The sequence below is a fragment of the Prunus dulcis genome, chromosome 1 (assembly GCF_902201215.1).
Source record: "Prunus dulcis chromosome 1, ALMONDv2, whole genome shotgun sequence".
NCBI lineage: Eukaryota > Viridiplantae > Streptophyta > Magnoliopsida > Rosales > Rosaceae > Prunus > Prunus dulcis.
The window spans coordinates 12,172,934-12,190,188 of record NC_047650.1 but is presented as its reverse complement, the minus strand read 5'-3'; the positions used below and the strand labels follow the sequence as shown (position 1 = coordinate 12,190,188).

The window sequence follows — 17,255 nt, the reverse complement described above, 5'->3', positions numbered from 1 at the left end:
ATTGGATGTGATGAGTAAGAAGATCGTTACCCCGAAAGATATAAGACCAAGTTTTTGCTCAACCACTCCTACCCTTGATTTGGACTTGCTCATAAACCTTATTTCTTTTTCTCTTTCTTTTATTTTATTTTATAAATATCATAAACCTTATTTTCCTTTTTTCAATGGACCTTGGGGTACATTCCAAATTCATAAACCACATCGGTGGATGGTTGTGGATATGTGACCCATCATATATGAAGTTGTGATCAACCAGTGCTTGGGGACCAACTTTTTAAACGTCAACATACCATACATTCATATCGAATATTGGATCATATTGTTTGAGATAACCAAATTATGGCAGCATCCATTGTCCATTCTCGTAAATAATGCATCTATTTTGTCTTTTTATTTATTTTTTAATTTTCTTATGGAATACAATAAGGATGTCATCATCATAACAAGGTGATATTTGTGTGAGAAAAGATATTCTTTATAAGACGTAACCGTTTAATAAGATTATGTTTTTTTTTTTCCTTCAGAATTTTATAAATTAAGTGCCCTTTTTTTGTGTGTGTAAATATGATAAAGTTAAATGAGGTTTATTGTTGATGGTATTGAACTATACCATAAAGATGAAAATAAGTTAGGTTTAAAATAAAAGAATAAGACACAACACACACATCAATGGAATAGCATTCCTAATATATAAATAAATAAAAGGGAACCCCAAAAAAAGTGATGAAAAGAGCAATCATATCCAACTAGGAAAGAGGAAACAAGGGTTAAATTATGCAGAAGTAGCCATTCCAGGGTGTCTGGAACAGGAAAGTGTTGGCTTTGGCACTTGGAGCTTAATGCTCGTCTTGTATATTATGCCGTTTGTTTGATGAGAAAATCTATGGCTGATCAGTCCAAGTTTAATTTACATTACATAATGGAAGATAGTTTTAATTAGATTAATAAAAATAGGAGCACAGAGAGACCAATGTATCCTTAATTAGACCAAGTTGTTTATTGTCGTTTTTGGAAGCATGGAGAGAGAGAGAGAGAGAGAGAGAGAGAGAGAGAGAGAGAGAGAGATTTTGACTGATGTGATGTTTATGGTGTTCTCCACGTCAAGGAAAGCATTATTTTAAGTTTGGCTGGGAAATGACCGAGTCTTCAAGAATCAAAGCTTCGGCTAGCTCTGTAGCTCAAAGCAACCCAAGTGTGAGACTTCAAATCAATCATGAATTTTTGGTAGTTTTAGAAATCAATAATGATTTTTGTACCATATTTATTGAACATTTTAATAAAGATAAACTCTATCAATATGTATGAAATCGAAGGTGGTCAACAAAAGTAATACAAATAACGGCACCATTTAAAAATAAGGGTCAGTAGTCTCCAAAATACAATTTCTAGAAGAGACTACGTAGGAATTTCACTAATTAATGGGGGACTAAAATAATTATAGATAAGATTAAGGGTCGCAATTGTTCTCTTAATTTTGTCAAATAAGATAGAACCCACAAAGTATAATATGATATTTGTAGGATTCATGTGTTATTGTTTAGGTGCTATTCTATGTCAGAGAGGTGGAAAATGATTAAGAAGAATAATGCAGTGCTAATTGGTTAATGCATTAAGGAAGACCCAACCAGAAATTGGTTCATGCATTTAAACTAATAGATGGATATATGCAACATAAATTGTTCCCATTTTAGGAACCCATCAGCAATATTATATCATCATCGTGTATCCTCTTGATTGGTCACGGAATATCCTCACAATTTCTGTTCATATTGTGCCAACCTCTCTTGTGCTATTGTAACAAAAACTCTAGTTTAGTTCGATCAAGATACATGGAAGCATACATCCACAAGACAAACAATTAAGCTTGGATTTATTATTGAATTTAATCTGTGAATAATTATTGTATTAGAATTAAAATATCTAACTCAAAATTAATTGAAAATGAGTAAAGAGTCTCAATATCATTTTAACTATTAATGCAAGACTTCTATTTTTGACGTGAAATACTCTCAACAATCCAAGTCTCTTAAATTGTCTCGACGAAGTGACAAGCATCATAATCCAGACATGATATATTTAGTATGCGGCATGGATTCAATGTGTCGAAAAAAGCATTAAGGCAAAGTTTAGAAACATCCTTATTAAATGGATTTAGTCTTGGTTTACACAAACAAGTTCAGGAAACAAATCCAAAACCACTTTGGAGAAAAAGACTTATACCCAAACAGTGAATCGGCACTTGTAACTTGTCTGTTCGTGGTAATGAAAATGAAGTATGAAACCACAAATATTCGCGTTACTGCGCTGGTAGGAGAGAAACCTGTTTCATAACAGTACTGTATTCCAATGATTGATCCAAAAGCAAAAGGCACGCTAGTTTCTAGGTTAGGTTGGGTTGGGTTTACTCGGAATTACAATTGCAACCCCAAAGCAAAACAAAAACAGATCTGAGTTGGTCAATTTATTGGCCCAAAGATATCCGAGTTTAAGTCCACACCTATAACTTTTAAATTTTATTATTTGGTTGCTTCTTTAGCCCCTCCATTTCATGTTGAACGTATGAATCAACAACCTTGAGAGTTGAAAGACACCGTGAACCTTCATAATAGTTATTTTAAAAGCTCATCTTTTAACCACTCGAGCTACAAATTTCTTATTGGTTTATTATTTTTTTAATTATTTTCATTGTGCGTGTATGTTCCTATTGTATGAATTTTATAATTTTCACTCACATCATCAATTTTGTTTTTCACCTGGGATACTTTATAATTATTTAATAAGTAAATTGGAGTTTATGGCACTTTGCTAATTGGTGTCCATAACAGTTGGTCAAAGGCCAGCAAGAAAGAACAATATGGTGATCTCAAAAACTTGTTAGACACCGAACTTCATTTTTATTCGCTCCAACAAAAAAGTGACATCTTCACCTTTTACCAATTCAAAGAAAGTTGGTAAAGTAAGAAACTACCACCAATTATTCTACCGCATCATCAATTTTGATTTCACTAGTAGCAGTTCTGCTTTTTTGCAAATCTCAGTTGCAGCTGATGTCTTCGCTCAGTTATTGTTGCAATCGAGTCGACAAATTTCCAATTCAGTAAAGCATCATTTTTGTGTAGAAAAAACAGCCTAAGTCGCTTCATAGGGCAAGGGTTGGCCTAGCAGACGGATATTGGAAGAGGAAGTGTTGCTGGGACTGCAGGGCTGAAGGCGTAGAATTTGAAACAGGCGAGCACCTGCAACAGCTCCAATTGTTGGGCCACAAATATATATCCATAGGTCTTGGAAGTTCCATGCAACAATTGCAGGCCCCAGTGACCTTGCTGGGTTCATTGACCCTCCTGAAACAGGCCTGCATTAATGCATATCGATACTCAGTTTTCATGTTTGGAGGAGGTCCGGAGTTCAAATCTCATAGATGACAATTATTGTATAAAAGGAAAAATGACAAGTGGGTTGAAAAATTAAAATTAATGTAATTGCTGCATTTATATTGTTTGTATATATAGACCTACCCTGTGATGAGCACAGAAAGTCCAATGGCAATGCCAACTACAAATCCAGACAAATAGCCAACCTGCAAAAAAGTTCCAAAGGGTGGACATAAGAGCACCTTATAATTTATAAACCAACAAAGAAGTTGGGTATGAGATTGGACATTTCGACCTGAAACTCTGATACCATGTTAGATAACAATAAGAACCCCAAGTGAAATAAAAAAAGATGGAAGTTTTTTCCTTACAGCATGGGCTTGATGTGTCAATGAAGCAGCTAGGAACATAATCATGAAAGTTGCAATAAGCTCAACCCAGAAGGCAGAGGCAGGGCTTTGAAGTGGTCTGGTGGTCATGAGATCTGGTTTTATGCCATAGACAAGCCTCCCAATGTATGTTGCCAGAACAGAACCCATTGTTTGAGCCAATATGTAAACAGGAACCTTTGGAAATAATAGGGAACAGGAACAACATTAATCTGCTGCTTAAACACCCTAATTAAATATAATTAGAGCTGAGAATTTCATTAGGGTTGAATGGTTTAAGTACCCTGCACCATGGGAAATGACCAAGGGTTGCAAATGCTACTGTGACAGCTGGGTTGACATGAGCACCAGAAATTGAGCCTATGGAGAAAATAACAACAACTACAGTTAAACCTGCTGTGGCTGCATACTCCATAAGACCAACTTCCCCTCTCATCAGCTGTGTGCTTGCTATGATCCCACATACGCAGAACATCAACATAAAAGTCCCCACCATCTCTGCAAAAACCTGCTTAACATATTTATTAGAGTACAAGGGGTCTTAAAATGTTTTGTTAACCTATATGGGTACGTTGTTGCAGCAGTAGTTTTTGTTATTGTTAAGAATATTACATCACAAAGCTCATCAAGAAAGTTGAAAGGTTCGATTGTTTCTCACCGCGCGAACGAGATTTAGATCCATGTGGAATGGGAAACAGAAGAAAGCTGAGTTGTTCGAGACCTCTCCCTCATCCGACATTGCATTAGAGCCCATTTCTTGATCATCTTTATTAGAATGGTCACTAGTTGATGTGCAGTTTGAAGTTTGAGGAGATGGAACAGAAATTTCATCTTTAGAAAAGGCTTTCATGATCAAGCTACAAAGTTATTTGCAGATAAAAATGTTTTGAACCGAGTCTTTATTGGCCTTGAAAAAGCTAGAGGTGCAAAGAACATGTACTCAATAAAGCTGCATTTACAAGGAGAAGTTTGTTGTGCATGTAGTTTTGACTCTTTTTAAAGGGCTCTGGAGGTTCGTTTGGAAATAGAAATTTGGGTCTTCAACACAATTCTTGTGTTGCTCTTAAAAAAAGTGGACTAGTTTGTGCTTGTTACCAATGTCACCTCTAAAAGTTTAACCATTTTTGCCCCAGAATCTACAATTCTGGTTGCTTTCTGTTTTACTTTTCCCCATCAAAATTTTCATACTTTTTAAGGAAATGGGAACACCGACCTCTCCAAAATCGACATTTGGGACAACATGTTTGCTGATAACGCGAAACAACTTGGCCATCGGTGATGGGCTTATAAAACCATTTGCAACGCTTTTGATTTTTTGGGTTAAAGGAGCAATGTGGTCTTTTTATTTGGGGCAAGGGAAAACTATTTCTTACACAATCAGCTTTCAGTTTTCAGCTTTTCTTTCACATCTCGGATAATATTAGGCCAACAAATGGCCAGTTTTGTACTTGCCAACTAATGCAAAGGGTAGTGGGGTAATTTGCTAATTTATAATCTTTGTTGTTTGATATTTTGGAAATTGGAATGAAATTACTATATTGTTCATCTCCCAGTCTCTCCTTTCCAATTTTTTTCTTCTTCATTTGCTAGAAAATTTATGTTATATCTCTCTTTTTTTCATTCTTTTTTTTCAATATTTTTTTAAATAAATTTTATTATTTATTATAATTCCTTGGTGCCCAAGCATGCAAAAAAGGAAAGAAAAAAATAAATAAAAAATAAAATTATATATATATATATATATAGAGAGAGAGAGAGAGAGAGAGAGAGAGAGAGTGCTGAATTAGAATTAGAATTAGAGGAATATTAGAGATGAAGAAATCAAAGCCAGTGCAAGTATGTTTCACTCTCACCAGGGTTCTGGAAGTACTGGCTCCTCCTACTCCTACAATTGTCGGTATAAAATATTAAGAAGTTATTGTTAAGATTTTATCTAGTTACAGCAGTTGTTTTTTAATTAAATAAACTGATTATCTTATTCTCCTATTCTGTAGGAAGTCATGTTGCACGTTGTTATGTTTACCAAGTCTTTAGGAGTCTCCTACTAGTGGAGCAGTTTGTTAGTGGTGTCAATAATGGATTAAGTTAGTAGAAGTCATGTCCTTGAATTTAGCATAGTCTGGTGATGTAACGTGTTCAGCTTTGTCAATATACAAATTACTCTTTTTAGCACCTCTTCTCACCTTCGTTTAGATTTTGAGTTTAACTCTACAGTTATTTGGTTGAGAAGTTAATAAGGATGTTTTACAAATACATACTTGTCATAGCCAGTAAATATCAAAATCATCTTGGCTTGCATTCACTAAATGGTTTTGTGTTTTAGCATCTATACATGCAGGTTGTACTATGCCAAAATTTAGTTTTTTATCCGTTGCCTATGTATTCCCAGTTAAGGCATCGGTTTTTTATTTTTGATTTATTTATTTTTAATGAAAAAAATAGCTATGCTTTAGGAGGCTCTCATGTGCTCGATGAGGGTTGACCTCCGTTGCCTAAAGTTCCAACGGCATCAGCAGCGAAGAAAATACCGATGCTTGTACCCCTTATAACATCGCTTTTTCACTTAAGCGCTGATGCATTTTCTGGTTATAGGCATCAATTTTTTGTGATTGTTTTATTTTATTTTTTTGGTCTGATTTTTGTTTGTTTTACTTATTTAACCTTCTTTTTTTTTTGGCAAAGCTTGAAGTTGTCACATCACTTATGTAGAGACAAGTGTAGGCATTTTGCATTTTAGACATCATATTTTTATTGTACACATTTGATGACTTGGAAAAGACATTGGATTAGCACAATCCCAGATAAATGAAAAGTATTCCTAATTGAAATATTCATATCCAACACTTCCCGGAATAATGAGGTACTCATCATATCATTTTCTGTTGTTGGAACTTGGAAGTACAATATTTGCATTTGATTATATTTAGTTGAAAATATTTTTATGGAACTCAAAAACTGAAAAAAAAGACAGAGATATAATTGTGTTATACTTATCCCCTATTTCTTTCGGTGAAGATCTAATACTTATCTAATGTATTCGAATTTGAGAATCCTTGGTGCCCAAGCAGGTGTCGAATATATAACCACCCTTCGATTCCTCACTAAAGATCAAGAGAAAGTGTTGAATTTGAATTAGAGGAATATTAGCGATGAAGAAATCAATGTCAGTGCAAGTATGTTTCACTTTCATCAGGGTTCTGAAAGTCTTGTCTCCTCCTACTCCTCCTCCGCTTCCACTGCTCGCAAGAAGATTCATGGCTTCCAACTCCAAGGGTGACAATGACATGGCCAAGAACATCTCCTCCATCTCCCCTATTTCCTACGGTGATCCCTGCCATGATCTGTGTTTCCACGTGAAATCACCAGACAACGTCGTAGGACTGTGTCTCCTACCACCAGAGCCCAGTGATGAAGAGCGGGAGCAGCAGAACAAGGCCACCCTAAACTATCTGAAGCAACTGCTGCCGGTGGCCTGGTCCCACAATTCCCTAACCACCCTCAAGCTCATCTTCAATCTCAACTCTCTCGAGAGTCCTGGCGAAAAATAGTTTCCGGCAGCCTTTACGCGGCCGCAATCTGGCTCCACCACAACCACCCCAAGACGCTATTATGCAACATCCCCTCCTTCGCCGGCTCCGGCTCCTTCTACCTCTCGATAGCTCGTTTGTGGGACCTTGTTGAGATTCTCTACGGCCTTCTTCTAGAACAAGGAGAAGAAGACTCTGCGGCGCAGAGGCTCCACCGTGACGCGCACTATAAGTTGTTGCACGCCCGGGTTATGGAGGTCTTGGCGGAGCAGTTGACGTCTGATATTGACAAATTGAAGCAGCACAGGCTGGGGATGGAATTGGAATCTGAAGATAATGATAAAGAAGATGGTACTACTCTGCTTCTCGTTAGCCAGGCTGCAGAATGTTGCACTCCCAGCAGCCCTGAACAAGTCCAGGCTACCCGCACCGTTTTGTTGTTTGAAAGCCTTGGGAGGAGGCTTTTCCCGCCAGAATCAGATCAATCAGAAGAATGGGAACGGCTTAGGAAGGAGTTTTTGGAGCCCTTGACGGAGTATAGTCGTCAACGCATGCGTTTTTATCTCAATCTAATGCCCTGTGTGATCAAGAAGTATTTGGAGGAGGTGAAAGCAGGCGGCAGCATCATAAAGTCGGATGCATTGCTTCCAAATGATATCATAAGTTATGTAAAAGATAAGGATGTTGGGGAAGCAGCTGAGATTCAGTGGAAGGCAATGATGGAGAACATATACCAGGAGGAGGAGAACAAATTTAAGAACTGCTTGGCAGTGTGTAACATCACCTACGCCATGAGCGCAGCATCAATCACAGAATTGGCGGCAAGTTTGGGAATTTTGGTGTCTGAATTTAGTGAAGAGCCGGCATGGAAAGGAAAGGTGATCACTCTGGGTCCATTGCCTGATAAGCTGCCGCTGCTGCATTCGATACAAGGCAGTGATCTCAAGTCCAGGTACGACTTTGTGATCAGGACATGCAGCAACAGCTACAGCCAGGGTGTTGATTTTGCTCAGGTGTGTGATTTGATTCTGGAAGTGGCTGTGAATAATAACTTGAAGGCGGAGCAGATGATCAAGAAGGTGTTTGTGTTCACCGACTCCGTAAGATTTGGTGGCTGCAGCACATCCTGGAAGACTCTGTATGAGGCAAAACGCAGCAAGTTTAAGGAGCAAGGTTACGGGGATGATGCGATGCCACACATTTTGTTCTGGAATATTTGGGACATAGCGGGGTTTATGCATCGTGTAGAAGAACCTCATCCAGGAGTGACCCTCTTGAGAGGACACTCGAAGACATTGACCACGCCTTCTCCCATGCCGAAGGAAGACACACTTCCGAGGTCGAGCAGACCCAGTATCAAAGCGACTAGCACCAAGGCAACCACGCCTTCTCCCATGCCGAAGGAAGACATACTTCCGAGGTGCCAGACACCTGCCGAAGCTCCCAAATGCCAAACCTAATCTCCAGGACACGTGTCGCCACCACAACGGCTTGCACAAAGTCCCACATTGGAACTTTGTGCAAAGCTCCCACTTTCACTTCCCTATAAATAGGGAATAGTACCCAGGTAAAACCAAGAACTACTCTCCTTTTTTACTGTTACTCTGCCAGGATTACTACTTGTAACTGACTTAGGCATCGGAGAGCCTTCGGCCGGCACCACACCGGTGTCCGAAGCTTAACGTTTGCTTCTCCCCTTTTTACCTTCTACAGGTCTCTCACCAACCCATTTCACCAAGGGCCTCAGCCCTCTTCCCTGTTGAAGACCCAGCACATATAATCACTAAGTTGGACTTAATATTGGCCGGGCCATTTTGAGCATCAACAGTTTGGCCTCTACTGCTATAAGGTGATGCGCTTTGGCCTCAAGAACGCCGGGACAACGTACCAGCGACTGGTGAACCACCTTTTCGCCCCATTGATTGGCAATACCATGGAGGTTTATGTCGACGTGCTAGTCAAGAGTCGCACGGCTGACCAGCATATCCCCAACCTCTCTGCCACGTTCACCATCCTGAAGCAGTACAAAATGAGGCTTAACCCCACCAAATGTGCATTCGGGGTGGCTTCCGGAAAGTTCCTTGGCTTCATGATTAGCCAGAGGGGTATTGAGGCCAACCCAGAAAAGCCATCTTAGATATGACAATACCTAAGACGGTCAAGGATATCCAAAGCCTTACAGGGCGTGTTGCTGCCCTGACCAGATTTATCTCCAAGGCCACTGACCGCTGCGCCCCATTCTTCAAGGCCCTTAAGGGCACTAAGCGAAACATCACCTGGACTGCTGAGTGTGAGACAGCTTTCAGCGAGCTCAAGGAGTACATGGGCCGAGCCCCTTTATTGTCAACACCTGAGCACGGAGACATCCTCGTGGTTTATCTCTCCGTCTCAGCTTCGGCCGTTAGCTCAGTGCTCATTCGATCGAAGGACAACGCGGAGCACCCAGTGCATTATGTTAGTAAGGCATTGCAAGATGCAGTTCGATACCCAGACATCGAAAAATTGGCGTTCGCCCTGGTCGTCTCGGCTAGACGCCTCCGACCATATTTTCAAGCTCACACCATCCATGTCTTAACCAACCAACCCCTCTGACAGGTGTTGCAGAAGCCAGAAACCTCTGGGAGACTGGTTAAATGGGCTATTGAACTTGGCGAGTTTGATATTCATTACAAACCCCGCCCGGCTATGAGGGGGCAGGCCGTTGCTGACTTCTTATCTGAATTCACGGAGCCCCAAGCTTCTGCAGCTACCCAGCTCATAACCGAACCCAATCCCTCTCCGAGCCAGGACCAAACCCCCACCAAAAACACTCTCGACCTAACCCAGCCCCTGTGGACCTTATTCGTGGATGGCTCTTCTAATGCCCAGGGGTGTGGGGCCGGCCTCGTTCTCGTCTCCCCAGACAAGGTTGCCCTCGAGTACGCCCTCCGCTTCAATTTTCAAGCCTCCAACAATGAGGCCGAATATGAAGCACTCTTAGCTGGTCTTCGCCTAGCCAAAGAGATGGACGCCAGGCAAATTCAGATCTTCAGCGATTCACAACTCGTGGTCCACCAGGTCAACCAGGACTTCACGGCTAAGGATGCCTCTATGACGGCTTACCTCCAGCACGCTCGGCACTTGCTGGCAACCTTCCACGCCCACTCTATCAAGCAAGTGCCGCGCTCAGAGAATAGCCATGCCGATGCACTAGCCAGGTTGGCCTCAGCCTTGGAGCAAGGAATGGGTCGCCACATCCACATCGAGTTTTTGGCCCAGCCCAGCACACAAGCCCCACTCATCTGCACTATTGATCACAGCCCTACATGGATGGACCCCATCCTCCAGTTCTTGCAGAACCAAACACTACCGGCTAACCCAGCCGAGGCACGACGCGTTCGCCATCGCTCTGCCCGTTACCTGATCATTAACGGCTCCTTATATAAGCGGGGCTTCAGCCTTCCTTACCTCCGATGCCTGACTCCAGAAGAGGGTCACTATGTCCTCCGAGAAATCCATGAAGGCATCTGCGGTAACCACTCGGGCGCACGCTCGCTAGCCCATAAGGCAATCCGCCAAGGATACTTCTGGCCTTCACTCCACACGGACGCCCAGGCCTTCACCCAGAAATGCGACAAGTGTCAGCGATTTGCCAACATCCCACAACTCCCGGCTGAACCGTTGACCGCCATGGTCAGCCCTTGGCCATTTGCCCAATGGGGACTGGATCTCATTGGACCTATGCCAGAGGGCAAGGGCCAGGTCAAATATGCAGTTGTGGCCGTTGACTACTTCACCAAGTGGGCTGAAGCCGAGGCCCTGGCCACTATCACCGCGGCTCGCATCGAATCTTTTGTCTGGCAAACATCGTATGTCGCTTCGGCATCCCCAACTCCATCGTCACCGACAATGGCCGGCAATTTGACAATGCCAAATTCAAACAATTTTGTTCCAACCTCAAGATTCGTCTATGCTTCGCCTCCCCAGCCCATCCTCAGTCCAATGGCCAGGTCGAAGCCGTGAACAAAATTATCAAGAAGACCCTCAAGACAAAACTTGACAAAGCCAAGGGCTGCTGGCCAGAACTACTCCTGGAAGTACTCTGGTCCTACCGCACCACCTTCCGCACATCCACGGGTGAGACGCCATTCTCCCTATCATTTGGAACCGAGGCCGTGGCTCCGGTAGAGATTGGCCAGCCCACATACCGAACGTCCACTTACGACGCCACGGCCAATGACGAGCAGTTGGCACTCAACCTCGACTTCATTGACGAGCTCCGGGACCAATCGAGCATGCGCAATGTCGCGTACAAACAACGCATCGCCAAATACTACGACTCCCGAGTCAAGCCCCGTGCTTTCAAAATGGGGGACTGGGTCATGCGCAAGGTTTCCTTGGCTACCAAAAATCCCAACGAAGGTACCCTCGGCCCTACATGGGAAGGTCCTTACGAGATTATCAAAATCTGCCGCCCCGGCACTTATCAGCTTCGCGACTCAACAGGCAAGACGCTGCCTCACCCGTGGAACGCTGACCACCTCAAGTACTATTACAAGTAAACATATCTAGACCCTAAGGCAATACTTTGGTCTTGATTATTTACTATAAGGTAGAAGTACGGTATCTAGACCCTAGATCACTTGGGTATCTAGACCCTAGATCACTTGTACCTTCTGCCTTTCGGCATCTATTTCAATAAAACGCCTGACTACGGCTCATTCTCATGCACTCATTGTTATTATCTTTACTAACACAATTGATAACAAGCTAAGTCTTATATCATAAATGAAAACACCCTTGCTCCAGGCAAGGACGAGTGTTCATACATAACCAAAATAAAAACAACCTTGCTCCATGCAAGGCAAAATGTTCCAACAAAATAAGCTAGAGTACAAAATAACTATAATACATCACGAAGGCAACGCCTTCAGGACTCGGTCGACGGGGCATCCTCGGTGGCCGGCTCCGCCTCAGGTGTCGGGGCACTAGCATCAGCAGGAGGGGTCTGGGCAGGAGGCTCGCCACTGGTGTCAAAGTTAATCTCCAGCGAGGGGTTGAACCTCACCAACCTATCTTCCCAGCGAAGCTGCTCATCAACCAGCCGATCCATGATATAGCTCTTCAGCTCCTCTGAGGATCGGAAGGACTCGATCGCCTCGACTCGGGCAGCAGCCACCTCCTCGGCCTTCGACCTCTTCAGCTCCTCCACCTCCTTGGCCAGGGCCGCCTTTTGCACCAGCAAGGCGTTCTTCTCTCGGATGGCCTCCTGTGCCTCCGCCACTTTGCTCTTGGCCTGCTCATCTCGCCTCTTCAGCCTCTGGATCTCCTTGTCAGCCTTGGCCATGCTGACGTACATCTCGCCAAAGGCCTGCCAAAACAAAATCATGTTAGTCAATCCATACAAGAATAATCCAACACAAATACAACCAAAAAGGGCCTAAACACTTACATAAGCAGATGTGAGGATCGTCTTCTGGGCCCGATCAATGAAAGAAGAAGCTGGAGTCTTTGCAAGAGCCTCAGGGTCGCTCTTCACGCCTTCCAGGAAGACGTTCACTAAGGGCACCTCCTGCCGGTGCATAGCCAGGTTGACCTCCTTCTTCTGCTGCCGAAGCCTGCCGAAGTCAACCTTCTCTACCCCCTCGGCGAATACATCCTCCATGCCGAAGGGTAGCTTCGGCGGGGCCTGCAGATCAAAGGGCGGAAGTCTCGGCCCCGAGCCCATCACATGCTGGTGCGCCTCCTCTAAAGCTTTCCTCTTGCCCAGCACATCCGCAACCCGACCCTCATCATCATCCCTGGGTCGTTTTCCAGCACTCTTTTCAGCCTTTTTGGCCCGCGACTCCCTCAGCCGCTTCTGCATCTCGGCCTCATCAATGTCACGGCCACCTTCGTGCTCCCCCTTATGATGCCAGCCACTGTCAAAACAAACAAAACAATTATATTAGTCAAACTCACAAAGGTTCAGCACACAACCAAAAAGACAACCCAGGTACTTACTTCCTTGCAGCAGTCCGGACTCAAACAAATTCTTCTGAGTGACTAGGTTCCCGCACTCACGCTCAGTATCTGATAGCTGCGCCCTCACCCACTCAACCTCGTCTTCTTGCTCTTTGGAGATAGGGCCCCACTTCACTGAACCTGCATCAAGAGTTAGAAACTACTTAGCCATTTACACCAGCACAAACAAAATACAGAACCAACAATAGGAGCCAAGACAATACAATCAAGCAATAGACAATCTTAAGGGATGGGGCCAAGGACCTATAGACTGGAAGTGGGTAGGAATGTGCTGGACAACGCTCTTCCCTGGAGGACACTCCCAATCCCCATAGGCCAAGCACCACCTGTTTCTCCAGGACTTTTGCGTTGTGGGTTTGTGTCCAATAAAATAGCCCCTCTCCTTAGCCTTTCGGCAATTGGCCTGTACCCAGCCAAAATTTCCCTGTTGCTTCGAGATGGAGTACAGGTACATGAACTGCTCAAACGTTGGCTCCCCTAACCCAGCCAACCACCAAGCAATGTACACCCCGTGAAGAAGAAGCCAAAAGTTGGGATTATACTGCCCCGGTGCATACCCCAACTTGGCCAACATCATCTGAACCCACGGATGAAACGGTAGTCTGAAGCCGTGCCGATACATATCTGTGAAAATCATCACGGAGCCATCCGCGGGATATCTGACTACATCGGCCTCAGTGGGTAACCTCAAGCCCACATAGGCTGGCACATCAAAATCTTTCCGCAGCTGGGCCAATTTCGCTTCTGTAAGCGTATTCCGCCTCGGCAACGGAACACCGACCCGAATGTCTAAGCCCTCTGAAACCGAAGCCACGGCTATACCCACAGACCCTGATGGTGATGCCTGGTTGCTCGAACCCACCTCTTGCGTTTGAGGCAAGGCTAGAACCCGGTTTGCTATAGCCTCTAGCTCTATATAATTTCTCTGCATCTCCCTATATGCAGCTGGCCCAGAATCTTCGGATGGCTCAACCCTCTCACCCCCAAGCCCTATCATCCTACTTTCTATGATGCCTTCTACCAGACCCTCTGTCTCTGAACTCTCCTCTTCAGAACATATATACTGGCTGGGCTCTTCACTCTCAGTATCATCCCCACCGAAGGCAGGGGGGTCAAGACTTTCCCTATCAGAACTTTCAGACATCTACAAGCATGCAAAAACAAAAAAAAAGGAACTAATGCACATGCGGAAGGATCAAACCACAACAACAGAAATTTGACAAATCTTCATGCCAGGCAAGAATTCTACATGTTCATACATATTCAAAGTGTTCATCATGTTCATGCTCATGTTCATCATGTTCTTCCTAACCTTCAACATGTTCATGCAAAACAAGACATTTCAATTCAAAAGTTCTAGCGAAATAAGGTCTAACCTTGTTCGTAGCACCACAACCTTTCGCCGGAAATCACCTCCGCCACAAGCACCACCACAATCTTCTCGCCGGAAATCGCCTCTCCTCTTTTTCAACTTCTCACAATTTTCTCAACTGAAGCCAAGTATGATGCCTTCACCACCCAAGTTCCTTTTTATAGCCAACTAAGGGTACCACGCCTCGATTCACGAGCAAACCCTAGCACTCTTTCATCTTCCCTCATAAATCCTTTGTACCTACACACCATTTGAAATTCAATTTTCAAAATACACAATCAACCAAAAAACAAAAAAATCTTGGGAAAATTGGAGCCTTGCCGAACGGCAAGGCCCGTGCAAACAAAATGAAAGCCCCCAAAAATTTCAAGTGTGCTAGACTACCTTCTAAGCCCAATCCCATTACAAGGCTAGGGCCCAAAATTGTGCAAAGCCAAGACCCAAAATTTCATCAAGACACCCAAACCACCCAAACCAATTTCACAACATAATTTAGCTAGGCTTGCCGAACGCAAGGCCCGGAAAGAAACACATGGATCACTCACCTGCCGAGTTTGGACAGTCTAGCTCCACCCGGATGCGCCGAAGGTCCAGCACCCTGTTTCGGCTCCAATCACACCAAATCGCACCCTTGCCGAACGGCAAGGGCTGAGTCAACAAAAAGTGAAGCTCCGCTCACCCTTGCTGACCCGTGCTCCAGCTTCAGCGCCCACGGCCTCGCCGAAGCTCTACTTTCGTGCCTTACCGAAACAAGGGTTGCCGAGGACTTGAACACCAATCCGCCCAGCCGAAGCAACTGCCGTGCTCACCACGTCTACCAGCTGCCGAAGCACCACCCCTGGGCCTTGCCCAAGCTTCGATAAAACAACAAACGAGCCGTGGCCAAGACCCGCCGAACGGCAAGGTCTAGCTACTCGAATTTTTTGGCACACAATCAACTCTTGCACTACTCCCCAGCAGCGGTCGCCTAGCCGAAGCAATGCCTTGCCTTGACGAAGGTTCTCAATCCCGTGCTGAGGCAGAAGCTCAGCCGCCAAGAACCACAGCTGCCCTGCCGATCTGCACCTCTCCCCGTGCCTTCTGAAACCAAACCTGCCGAAGACAAAAAAGAATCTCCAATCACCCTTGCCGAACGGCAAGGGTCTTCAAAACCAAATTCTCCACCCTTGCTGCTGCCTTGCCGAAGGAAATTCTTTCCTTTGCCGAATGGCACCCTTCCAAGCTCTCGAAATTGAAATGCCAAGACTTGCCGAACGGCAAGATAAAATTTCCAAAATTTTGTCCTCCAAGGTGCCGAATAGAACTTGAGGAACGGCAAGGTGGCGATTCTCCAATTTTTTTACTCCCCCTCTCAAAACCCTAGCCTCACATGCCGAAGCCCACTTTGAGCCCAACCCTAGCCCTCCTTATTTGCCGAAGGCCCAATCCAAGAAAGCCTTTAGTCTCTCTCAAAATGGCTCGGCCATTCAAAAAAGAAAACATATGTAAAACTAGCTAGACCCTTGCCGAACGGCAAGGGCCATGAAAACAACTTTGTAGTCCTAAAATTCCTAAATGGCCCGGCCATTTCCAAAAAAAAAAGAAAAAAAAAAAAGAGAAGAAATATTTGGCTAGACCCTTGCCGAACGGCAAAGGCCATGGACAAATTGTGGGGAGTCCAAAAATTTCACTCGACCCGGCTCCTTCAAAGGTCTGGCTCCCCCACGGACCCAGCTCCCATCCTATCTGCAGCATGCCCAAGTACCCAGGTACCCAGCTACCATGTGTTGACGCAACTCCTAGCTTGCCAACTTGGGGGACTAGGGAGTGCCCTGCGGCTCCCAATGAAGCTGGAATGCTCGGTTACAATTACAAAAACTCACAAGTTCCTAACCCAGAAGTTACTTCTCGACCGCGAACTTGGGGGACTACTGTTTACACCATAATGAACCGAGCAGACCCAGCATCAAAAGCGACTAGCACCAAGGCAACCACGCCTTCTCCCATGCCGAAGGAAGACACAATTCCGAGGTCGAGCAGACCCAGCATCAAAGCGACTAGCACCAAGGCAACCACGCCTTCTCCCATGCCGAAGGAAGACATACTTCCGAGGTGCCAGACACCTGCCGAAGCTCCCAAATGCCAAACCTAATCTCCAGGACACGTGTCGCCACCACAACGGCTTGCACAAAGTCCCACATTGGAACTTTGTGCAAAGCTCCCACTTTCACTTCCCTATAAATAGGGAACAGTACCCAGGTAAACCCAAGAACTACTCTCCTTTTTTACTGTTACTCTGCCAGGATTACTACTTGTAACTGACTTAGGCATCGGAGAGCCTTCGGCCGGCACCACACCGGTGTCCGAAGCTTAACGTTTGCTTCTCCCCTTTTTACCTTCTACAGGTCTCTCACCAACCCATTTCACCAAGGGCCTCAGCCCTCTTCCCTGTTGAAGACCCAGCACATATAATCACTAAGTTGGACTCAATATTGGCCGGGCCATTTTGAGCATCAACACTGATGGTTGAAGAAGTGGGAGGAGGGCATGCCAATTTATACATGTTTCAATATTTTAAAACGGAGGGGTTTTTTTCTTGTTTGTTTTCTCTGTG

The 17,255-nt window shown here is 44.4% G+C and overlaps 3 protein-coding genes across 3 annotated transcripts; 2 read left to right on the top strand and 1 right to left on the bottom strand.

Moving 5' to 3' along the window:
- Positions 1-3,129: 3,129 nt before the first annotated feature.
- Positions 3,130-4,610, bottom strand: LOC117615828 (probable aquaporin NIP7-1). The gene is made up of 5 exons (XM_034344988.1): positions 4,419-4,610; positions 4,044-4,268; positions 3,743-3,937; positions 3,516-3,577; positions 3,130-3,352 (listed from the first exon to the last, which is right to left on the bottom strand). The coding sequence occupies exons 1-5, from the start codon at positions 4,608-4,610 to the stop codon at positions 3,130-3,132; spliced, it is 897 nt and encodes a 298-aa protein (XP_034200879.1).
- A 2,276-nt stretch (positions 4,611-6,886) lies between these two features.
- Positions 6,887-7,505, top strand: LOC117616651. Its single transcript, XM_034346031.1, has one exon. The coding sequence runs from the start codon at positions 6,910-6,912 to the stop codon at positions 7,306-7,308; it is 399 nt and encodes a 132-aa protein (XP_034201922.1). The 5' UTR covers positions 6,887-6,909; the 3' UTR covers positions 7,309-7,505.
- A 1,921-nt stretch (positions 7,506-9,426) lies between these two features.
- LOC117614034 lies at positions 9,427-11,828 on the top strand. The gene is made up of 3 exons (XM_034342710.1): positions 9,427-9,804; positions 9,883-11,121; positions 11,229-11,828. Exons 1-3 carry the CDS (start codon positions 9,427-9,429, stop codon positions 11,826-11,828), a joined length of 2,217 nt encoding a protein of 738 aa, XP_034198601.1.
- Positions 11,829-17,255: the final 5,427 nt, after the last annotated feature.